Raw genomic sequence first — 10,722 nt, 5'->3', positions numbered from 1 at the left:
GCAGCTTCCCTCTGGACTCCACCCACCACTAGACTGCGTGCAACCCCAATAAAGGAGGTGGAGCTGGTCGAGGGCATCCATGGCCTAATAGATAGGGGGTTGGCTTTGTGATCAGAGGGTTGCAGGTTTGATTCTTGTGATATCCATGGCTGCAGTGTGCTTTTGAGCAATGTACCTAATCTCAAATTGCTCCAGGCACGGTAACCGACACACTGTGACTGTAAGCCGCATTGGACAAAAAGCATCCGCTACTGTAACAATAACGCTACACTGGACGTTACGTTACTTAGTTACAAGTTACAAGTTGCGTCAAATGCACGTTTTCCTCAACAAAATAAAGTTCGGGAGAAGTGTAATAAAATTTGACAGGTCCAAATCAACACCTGCACTCTCTTCCCTGCTCGTCTGTCATTCGTTGATATTGGGCATGAACAGACGGGCACGCCTTATTATTCACCTGAGTCTAATTCTCCGTTCAGCCACCATTCGACAGAATTGCAGTGCAATGACACCTTGCATACCCGTCAATGATCAGCACCACATTTATTCCTTGCTCACCTGTTCCCAGGCAGAAAATCGCTTTCTCGCTCGCATCCCCCTCTATCCGTCACCCCCTCTCTCTGTCACCTTGCTCAATTCGTTCAGAGTTCTGCCCTTGCTCCTGCTCGGTTCTGCTCGCTCTCCCAACACCCCTGGTCAGGGGGTGTCAACTCAGAGTTTGCACATATCTGCTGGTGCAGGTACTGTCCGAGCTCTAAATTGGAGCCCCGTTCTCCCGAGCCCGAGAATCGCCACTCTCGAGCTCGGCAGTACTTCAGCACCATGGCCAGCAACCTTGCCCAAATACGCTACTTCGCATTTTAATCTTAGCTCCTTGAGTGCAGCGGTCGCGCGACCCTGTGAATCACTTTTATGATCGGTCCGCCGCATGGACAGCCATTCTCCTGCAAGAACTGCATAATCACGAGAAGCCCGTTCTCCAGCGAGAAGGAAGATGTATGCATACATAGGCTACTGAATTCTAATTTCAGAAAGCGCACTAATGAAATACACATAGAAAATAATGAGCTACATTTTTTTACATTATTCACTGCACTGCCGTGTCTGGTGTAGCCAGTTCCATTAGTGGGAATCTAACTGTTACGGCAGATAAGTATTTGACATATCCAGTGTAGCCCCAGAGTATGTGTGATGTAATGTAATTAGAAGTAACACAACTGGATTAGTCAGGTTGACCACACGCGCACACACACACCCTAGTCATGCTACCTGGGCCATGCCGGTTAGGATGGTGCAGAGGATGTGCACTTGCCAATGTCTTACAATTTGTAATCTAATATTCTGAATCAATTCAAAAATAAAATTGTTAATAAAAAATAATTGTTGTCCACCTTGTGTCTCTAAGTGTGTGTGTGTGTGTGTGTGTGTGTGTGTGTGCGTGTGCGTGTGCGTGTGCGTGTGCGTGTGCGTGTGTATGTGGTACCTTTTTTTCTAATAATAATAATAATAATAATGATAAATTATAAAATAAATAGTAATAATAATAATAATAATAATAGTAATTGTGTGTGTGCATGTGAGTGTGAGTGTGTATGTGTGTGTGTATACCTGTGTATGCAGTGTTGGGTAAGTTACTTTTTTAAAGTAATTAGTTACTTTACTTTAGTTACTGTTTTCAATTGTAATTGAATTACTTTACTTATTACTAAATTTAAAAAGTAACTCGTTACATAATACTTTACTTTACTTTTCGCGGGAAAAGGGATTTTAACCAGTGTAGTGGCACACCTCATAATACACCAGCTTCCCCAGGTTGTAGACCGGCTGTGTAAATGACCTAATATTTTAATCTGTGCAAACCGTACCTCTATTGTCATTCTCACATCTAAAATCCATTTCATGATTGCCCTGTAGGCCTATTTATAACAGTGTCAATACATTTGAATTTAGTCTAACATTATGCCATAGAATAGAATAGACTTTCATTGTCATGTCAGCATGAAAATTGCCTTTAGTCTCAGAGAATAAACAGAATGTGTAGGGTGAGGTGGCCATACCAAACAGAAATGTTAGATGCAGAATTCGTTCGTGCTGGAAGAGGGTTTGATCAGGCACATTTGAATAGCCTGAAGAACGTGGCCTCAACGCAATAGTGTTGCTTGCGCTGTTGTTCTCACGTTATTCTCAATTACCTGACTCACGCTGGCTGCGGCTGCTGACGGAGCTACCCAAACTTTTTTTGTTGCAGTGTATTTAACCAATATGTCATCAGTGAGCACAACAGAGGCCATGGCGGCATTTGCGATGTAGGGTACAGCTGTTTCATTCATGCATTTACGTAACTGTGGACTCGGAATGACTAGATTTAACTGCGCAGCGAATCACTTTCACTTAACCTCTGACGTAATGTTTTTTTTTTTTAAATGATTGTGGAACTCCAAATATTGTAGTATAGGTTAAGCACATCACAGCGCAATGGGCTCATGAAAGTCCCAATGAAAGACCTTGCATGCACGAGGAAGGAGCAGTCTGCGTGCGCGCGCTCTCACACACCCACACCTGCGAGCTCAAGAAGGACTGGGGGAAAAAACAGCCCAGACAGAGCGCTCCGCGTATCTAGAACTACTAATATCAGCAAACCTGAAGATGATTTCAATTGGGTAACGAGTAACGACCGTTACGGCAGCACTGTAATTAAGTTACTGAAATTTGAAGAGTAATGTGTTACTTTCCTACGTTACTGCCAAAAGTAATTACATTTCTAATAATAATGATAATGATAATAATTAGAGATGCACCGGATCCAAGATCCGGTTCCGGATCCGGCAGGATAATAGGGTTTTTCACAGGATCCGGGTCCAGCAGGATCGTAAGCAGTGGATCCGGTATCCGGTAGGATCCTAAAAATCAGGATCTGGTGCATCTCTAGTTTTTACATAGCCTATTCTTTTCAGTCAGTCTTTCACAACCCCAATCGCTGCATGGAGTGAAAGCCGTTTGGAAGCGGCCGTTGCAGGCTGGCAGTAAGCCAATGAGTCTAAAAAATAGTTTGAGCCAAAGCAGGATCTTAAGCAGTGGATCCGGTATCCGGCAGGATCCTAAAAATCAGGATCCGGTGCATCTCTAACAATAATAATGATAATAATAAAAATAATAATATTAATAGTAATTGTGTGTGTGCGTCTCTGTGTGTGTATGTGCATGTGTACTTGTGCATGTGTGTGTATGCGTATGCGTGTGTATGTGGTGTGTCGTGTGTCGTGTGTTTCTAATTTAACCACAACAAACCTACACAGGACGTGTGTGTGTGTCATTCCAATCAGATCTGTAGCAATATGAGGACAGTTAAGGCAACTGTTGGACGAGCAAACAATGCAACTCCTGTGTGTGTGTGTGTGTGTGTGTGTGTGTGTGTGTGTGTGTGTGTGTGTGTGTGTGTGTGTGTATGTCTGTGTCTGTGTCTGTGTGTGTGTGTGTGTGTGTGTGTGTGTGTATGCTATGCTTGTCTGTAAATGCAATGAAATCTTACTTAATCTTACATAATATCCTGTTGATTGGGGAGCTTCTTCCTCAAATTGACATGAGCAAACAAGTCATAGCCACTACAGAAAACCAAGTAAAATGAGTCAGACTCACTCAGAAAAAAGTCACTGTTGACTTTCTGTGTATCGGTGCCAAAAAATGGTATCGGTGCAACACTAGCATGCACACACACAAAAACATGTATTCACACACACACACACATATATATATATATATATATTGTGACAACACGAGAGGCTTAGCTCTCAGCGGGACAGTTCAAGAAGTGCGAGGACACAAAGTTTCAAATAAAATTATGATTTATTAATGTACTTCAATTAACAGAAAAAGTCTCTTGGTTCAAAAGGATCAAATAAGGGTATCTTTTGTAAGAATCAAACATAAAGTCTCTCTTCAACAGGTAAGTATTTTCTCCCAAAGCAAAATCTTCAACCACTCGGTCAGTTCAAACAAAGGATGGCTTCAGTTCACGGGTAAGTAATTTTCCAGGTAAGTAATCCACGTGAAAGTTCAATCAATGTTCTCCAGGTAAATATTTCCAGGAAAAAGTCTCACCGAAAGGGAAAGTTCAGTCCATGTTCCTCCAATAAGCACAATCACTGGCAAAGTCAAGGCGCACAATGTTCTCTGCTTTCAAGACACCGCTCCGTTTGGCAGAGAGAGAAGTCTCACCCATGGCTGCCCCACTCCAGACTGATCCTGAGTGAGTTACTAGCTCTCTCTCTAGCTGCTCAGCTGCTCAAACAGTCATCAGGCTCAGCTGTGGTCCACTCATTGACTGCAGCAGTGGTGCCCTCTGTTGAGGTGTGCAATATCTGGTTTCCGCCACCAGATGGAGACAAAGAGGGCAGCGGTTGAAGCCATCTCACAGGGATGTAGCGTCCCTCCAGCACGCAGCCTCTCGTGACGTCACACAACCCTCCCCTCGGGATCGACGTCCTCGTCGGGCTGAAGGACGCGAAGAGGGCATCCCGGCGGGATAGGCCATCAGCGTTGCCGTGCTGCTTGCCAGCTCTGTGGGCGACAGAAAAATTAAAAGCCTGCAAACTCAGGAACCATCTTGTTATTCTACTGTTAGTTTCCTTATTTCGGGCCATCCACTGTAGAGGGGCATGATCAGAGATAACAGTGAAACGCCGGCCCAGGAGATAATAGCGTAGAGATTCCAGGGCCCAAGTAATAGCGAGGCATTCCTTTTCCACAGTAGAGTAATTTTTTTCCCTTGGCAGCAATTTCCTGCTTAGATAGAGAATGGGATGTTCCTCACCTCCATGTACTTGGGCAAGTACAGCTCCCAGACCCACCTCAGAAGCATCTGTCTGGACAATAAATTCTTTTTTGAAATCCGGCGCCACCAGGACCGGGCTGGAACACAGGGCTTCCTTCAAGCTGATGAAGGCCGCCTCCGCCGCAGGGTTCCATCTCACCATTCTTGAGTGGCGTTTAGTGGTCAGTTCTGTGAGGGGTGCAGCTATAGAGGCAAAATTTGAGATGAGTAGTAGCCGTCTGTAGTAGCCGGCTAGGCCCAAAAATGCTCTCACCTGCCTCTTTGTGATGGGCTGTGGCCAATCCTGTATGGCCCGCAGCTTGGCTTCCTGTGGCTTGACCAGTCCACGACCAATGGTGTACCCCAGGTAGTTAGTCTCACTGAAGGCCAGCTTACACTTCTTCGGGTTCGCTGTAAGACCTGCATCCCTGAGAGAGTCGAGCACAGCTTGCACACGGGGTAAGTGGCTATCCCAATCAGGACTTTGGATAACAACATCGTCTAGAAATGCTGCCGCATACCTTTTATGTGGGGTGAGGACTCGATCCATCAAACGCTGGAAAGTAGCGGGGGCCCCATGGAGACCGAAGGGAAGTCGGGTGTACTGGTAGAGTCCCCCTGGTGTTGCAAAGGCCGTCTTCTCCTTGGACGCTGGAGTCAGGGGCACCTGCCATAGCTGGGTTTCTTAGCGTCCAAAAAGGGCCTAATCGTTACGCGCTGGATAGAAGCACCAAAATCGGTGAAGACCTCCCTTAGGGTGTTCTCCATCATTTCAGAAGGGGTGCCCCAAATTTCAATGTCATTAAGGTCATTTTTATGGGGTAAATCCAAGATGGCTGCCCAAAACCAGCCAATAGTAGTAAAATGCTGTACTGCCTGGACATAATGGTGTTATGGGCCAATCCACCTATTTGTGTGTGATGTATACAAACTGAACTTTGAAAATATGTGCAAAACTTACCATAAAAACAATGTTATATATGTCTTATTTAGATTCAAAAACAGGAAAATCATAAAAACCATGGTCAGAATGAGATCACTCTACAATTGAGAGCTCATTTCTGGGCATTTAGGTATTGAACCAACATTCATTAAGAGTTTTAAAAATTTGCAGTGGGTCATATCTATAACATCCAAAAAGAAAATTGTGGTTAGAAAATTTAGGGGAGAAGAGATAAACCCTTGAACTGGGCCACACATAACTGTCCCAATGTTAGCATGCTAGCATTAGCAGGTTCAGACACTCAGTCTGCTCTTCAGATAAAGATGGCAAACAACAATTTTAATCCCACTTACACATGCGCGCACACACACAAACTACTACTACTTCCTTAGGACCCCCTCAATGATTTAACCCTAGGAGTCCAACTGAAATATATTCATATCAATCAAGTCAATAATATAGGCTATGTACATATCAAGTGTCAGTGACAGCTGTCAAATGACAAATGTATGCTGATTAATGTTCAGATATGTATATCGCAGTCCTAAGTGTACAATGGAGTGATAAGGGCATTTATGCTTAGGAAATTATGAATAATCAATATGCAATACACCATACATACAGTATATTGACAGATACTTTGTTTTAAAAGAGCAAAATGGTAACATGTCTGTTTTTCCATCTACTTTTGGCTTTAATCTAGATGACATGTTGGCTACCTAACCACTTAATTTATTGTTTGCTCGTTATTTTTTATTTGTGGGTGTGGTCCTTTGTTTAAAACATGTCTGCCTGCCTTCCCTCTCTCACATAGGCTACTAAAATAGTCTTTCAAAAACTTAAAACAACAGCATGTGGAAATCCTATTGGCTTTGGAGGGCTAACGTCTATAAGACTATACTGTACTCTACTGTATCGCACTGTACTGTACTCTACTATACTGTACTGTACTGTACTGTAATGTGATATACCGTACTGTACTCTACTGCACCGTGCAGTATGCTACTGTACTGTACTGTACTGTACTGTACTGTACCGTACTGTATGCTACTGTACTGTACTTAACTAGACTCCACCGTACTGTATGCTACTGTACTGTATGCTACTGTACTGTACTGTACTTTACTTTACTGCACCGTACTGTATGCTACTGTACTGTACTGCACCGTACTGTATGCTACTGTACTGTACTGTACTGTACTCTACTGTGCTTTATTATACTGCACCATTCTGTATGCTACTGTACTGCACTCCACTGCACTGCACTCTACTGTACAGTACAACTATAGAACTGAAACATGTAGAGCGGTGGTGCTCAAACTGTGCTACGCGTACCACTGGTGGTACTTGAGACATCTCTGGTGGTACTTGGAATACCATTATGAACCTCTCCTGTACTGACTGGCAAAAGTGAATATGGAAGGCCTTTACTGCGATATTCTAATGTTGGTTGTCAAGGTGGTACTCGGAGAGCTCAATATTTTCTCAGGGGGTACTTCACACAAAAGGTTTGAGAACCACTGATGTAGAGCATTCTGAGGACATGTACAATATTATGCAAAACGGTGTAGTGGGAATGAGTTATGTTACTGTTACCACTCAAAATCTTGAAGGTTAAAAAAAGTCGTGTGGCATTTTGTTTGGGGGGGGGCGGGGTATGATCGACTATTCTTCCGCCCAGTCTATTTATGTGCCTTGCATATCAAGAAAATGAGTCCAGGTAATGATTTACTTTCATAGTATATACCATATGAGAAGTGTTGTTCTATATAGATATTTCTCCTATGGGTAAGGGTGGCAAAAGACCTACAGTACATGTTGTCCATCAGCTGTCAGTTTTGATAGCAGTTTAAGTACTCAATGATTACTGAGCTAACTAATGCAACTTTTGACACAAGTACTAGGTGAGGACTTGTCTGCAAATAAACATTTTTTTTAAATCTCTGTCTTCTTACTCAACATACACTAAGAAATCATTCCCATTTAATTTGAACTGAAGCCATACTGTGGCCTACATGTAGGCCTATATTGAGTAATCTGTAATGCCATTCTAAAGATGACTGAAATGCTCTCACAATATGCACTTGTAAAAATATAGAATTAGGTGATCTTATGGGGTTCTTCATACATATGGAAAGGTCCTGTCCTTTACCCTCTCTCATACAAATAAAATACGTATATCTGTTATGGAAATTAGAGGATGGGGAACCTGCTACCTAGGGCATCTTGCACTGACACTATCCCATTCAAATCGAGCATTAGCAGCAGTCTATTCTCACCATAGTTTTAGTGTTGGCAATGCTCATTTTAATTCAGACCAAGAATCTTCTCAAATCGTTCACAATGTTACATGCTGTCAAGCACGTAAGCACAGACTCACCCATACTTTCACACTATGTACATTTTGTAGTTTTATCAATCTGGTCTAGCAGGCTACCCTTGCTTCATCTCTTCTGAGGACTATATTAACATTGTCAGCTAAGTATAATGTCATGTAATAACAATGTAATGCGTTACCAACATGACATATTGTATATGACATGGTAGACATTTTTTTTTCAAGGGGCACCCCTTCTAGGATGTCTTCAAATCAGTCAAGGAACACGTGTACCGAATTATATGCTTCTATCCAGCGCGTAACGATTTCTCGGCTTACAGCCCCTACTACCAGTAGCCTTTCGTGAGGTCCAGAGTCGTTAGGAAGCGGGCCTGTCCTAGAGCATCTACCATATCATCAACACGGGCCATTGGGTATGCATCGAACTCAGACACTGCATTTAGTTTTCTATAATCATTACAGAATCTCACAGACCCGTCTGGTTTCGGGACCAGTACGATTGGACTTGCCCATGCGCTTTTGGATTCCTCAATGACCCCCAATTCCAGCATTTTCTTTACCTCCTCCTCAATGACTGCTTTCCGAGCTTCTGGGACACGATATGGTCGCTGCGTTATTGTCCGGCGAGGCATGGTTCGGATGTCATGTTGGACCACCTCTGTGTGTCCAGGGAGGGAGGAGAAGACGTCCCGGTTGCGATCCACCAGCTCCAGGGTCATCTGTCGTTGATGTGGAGATAGGCCCGGACCCACTTGAACCTCTTCTCTTGCTGGTTCCATGGACTCTGTAGGGGGCAGACAACTCAACAGGGCCTCTCTGGCATGCCACTTTTTTAGTAAATTAACATGGTAAACCTGTTCATGTTTTCTTTTGTCGGGTTGTCTCACCTTGTAATTTACCTGTCCTACTCTTTCAATGACCTCGTATGGACCCTGCCAGGTTGCCAAGAACTTACATTCAACTGTCGGCACCAGAACCAGCACTCGGTCCCCAGGCTTGAATTCTCTGGGTTGGGAAGGTCGGTTGTAGGCAGCTTGTTGTTGCCGTTGAGCAGCCTCCATATGTTCACGCACTATGGGGTAGATGACCTTCATCCTTTCCTTCATTGCCCCGACGTGCTCTATCAAGGTCCGCTGTCTGCAGGGTTGTTCCTCCCAAGCCTCTTTGGCGATGTCGAGCAGTCCTCTGGGTCTGTAGGAAAGCAGAAGCTCAAAAGGTGAAAAACCAGTGGAAGACTGGGGTACTTCTCTTACGGCAAACATGAGGTATGGTATCAGCTGATCCCAGTTGCGTCCGTCCTCTCCAATCGCCTTCCGCAGCATGGCTTTCAAGGTTTTGTTAAAGCGTTTCACTAGCCCATCTGTCTGAGGGTGGTAGACCGACGTCCTTAGCTGTTTGATTTTCAGTAGAATGCAGAGCTCCTTCATCACTCGGGACATGAATGGGGTTCCTTGGTCGGTCAGGATCTCTTTAGGGATGCCCAGGCTAGTGGAGAGCAAGAACAGTTCTTTAGCAATTTGTCTGGCCGTAGCCTTTCTTAGTGGGATGGCCTCTGGATAACGGGTTGCATAATCCAGTATCACTAAGATATACTGGTGCCCTCTGGAACTCCTTGGTAAAGGGCCCACTATATCTAGCCCAATCCTTTCAAAGGGCGTTTCAATGACTGGCAGGGGAATCAATGGATTTCTATATGAGGGCTTTGGAGCCCTTAACTGACATTCTTGGCAACTGCGACAGTAGTTCTCTACCTCTTTGTGTATGCCCGGCCAAAAGAAACGCTGCACAATCCTCTCTGTAGTTTTCTCCACTCCTAAGTGGGCCCCAAGTGGGTGCGTGTGTGCGAGGTTGAGCACTGTGTCACGATAGGGCTGAGGCACAAGAAGTTGCTCATGTACCTCATTATTTTCCTTCACCACTCGATACAGTAAGCCCCGATTTACTGCAAAATGGGGGTAGATAGGACTCGTACTATCTCCTAGCACTGTTCCTTCCAACACCTGCACAGTTCTTAGTGCATTAATAAGAGTAGGATCCTGCAGTTGGGCAGTACCATACTGGCCTGATAGGGGGGGAAGCTCCTCTGCACTCTGGCCTCCATCGTTTGAGTTCGAGACACTCTCCTCGATCAAGTTCTCCTCTCCGGTGTCTGTGTCTGGCTCGGTGTCTGCGTGGGGGTCCGCCATCCCTGCGAGGGCGGAAGAAATCATGAGGGGTTCTTGGGATTGCACAGGTGTATTAGCTGGATGGGTCTTACCTCTCCGCTTCCGAGGATCCCGAGTCAGCCTCTCTTGTGTTTCTCTCCAGAGTGACTGGAACGCTGGGCAGTCTCTGCCAATAAGGACAGGGACGGGGAGGGACTCAACTACACCTGCTGTCAAGTGTATGGTACCACGGGTGGTGGTCATCTCAAGGTCAGTGGTGGGGTACTCTCGGGTATCTCCATGGACACATGACACGGGTAGTACACTGGCAGTGGCCAGGCGTGCAGAGTCTACCAAGTCTTTACGCACCAGGGTAATACGGCTACCCGAATCCAGCAAGGCCTCCACGTCATGGTGATTCACTCTCACTGGGCAGGTGGGGGGCTTGTCTGCGGTGCCATCGGTGTACCCCACAAGTGACGCAAAG

At 44.9% G+C, this 10,722-nt stretch overlaps 1 protein-coding gene across 1 annotated transcript in view; it reads left to right on the top strand.

Annotated features, from left to right (window-relative positions):
• LOC134441513 (complement C1q tumor necrosis factor-related protein 3-like) overlaps positions 1–1,380 on the top strand; it is a 4,931-nt gene extending 3,551 nt beyond the window's left edge. The window contains exon 5 of the mRNA XM_063191865.1: positions 1–1,380. This exon is cut by the window's left edge and continues 89 nt beyond it. Within this exon, the coding sequence (XP_063047935.1) occupies positions 1–52 (52 nt within the window). The 3' untranslated portion in view covers positions 53–1,380.
• Positions 1,381–10,722: the final 9,342 nt, after the last annotated feature.

This window comes from Engraulis encrasicolus, chromosome 24 (assembly GCF_034702125.1).
Source record: "Engraulis encrasicolus isolate BLACKSEA-1 chromosome 24, IST_EnEncr_1.0, whole genome shotgun sequence".
Classification (NCBI taxonomy): domain Eukaryota; kingdom Metazoa; phylum Chordata; class Actinopteri; order Clupeiformes; family Engraulidae; genus Engraulis; species Engraulis encrasicolus.
The sequence above is the reverse complement of the archived record's forward strand: the minus strand, read 5'-3'. Positions and strand labels throughout refer to the sequence as shown.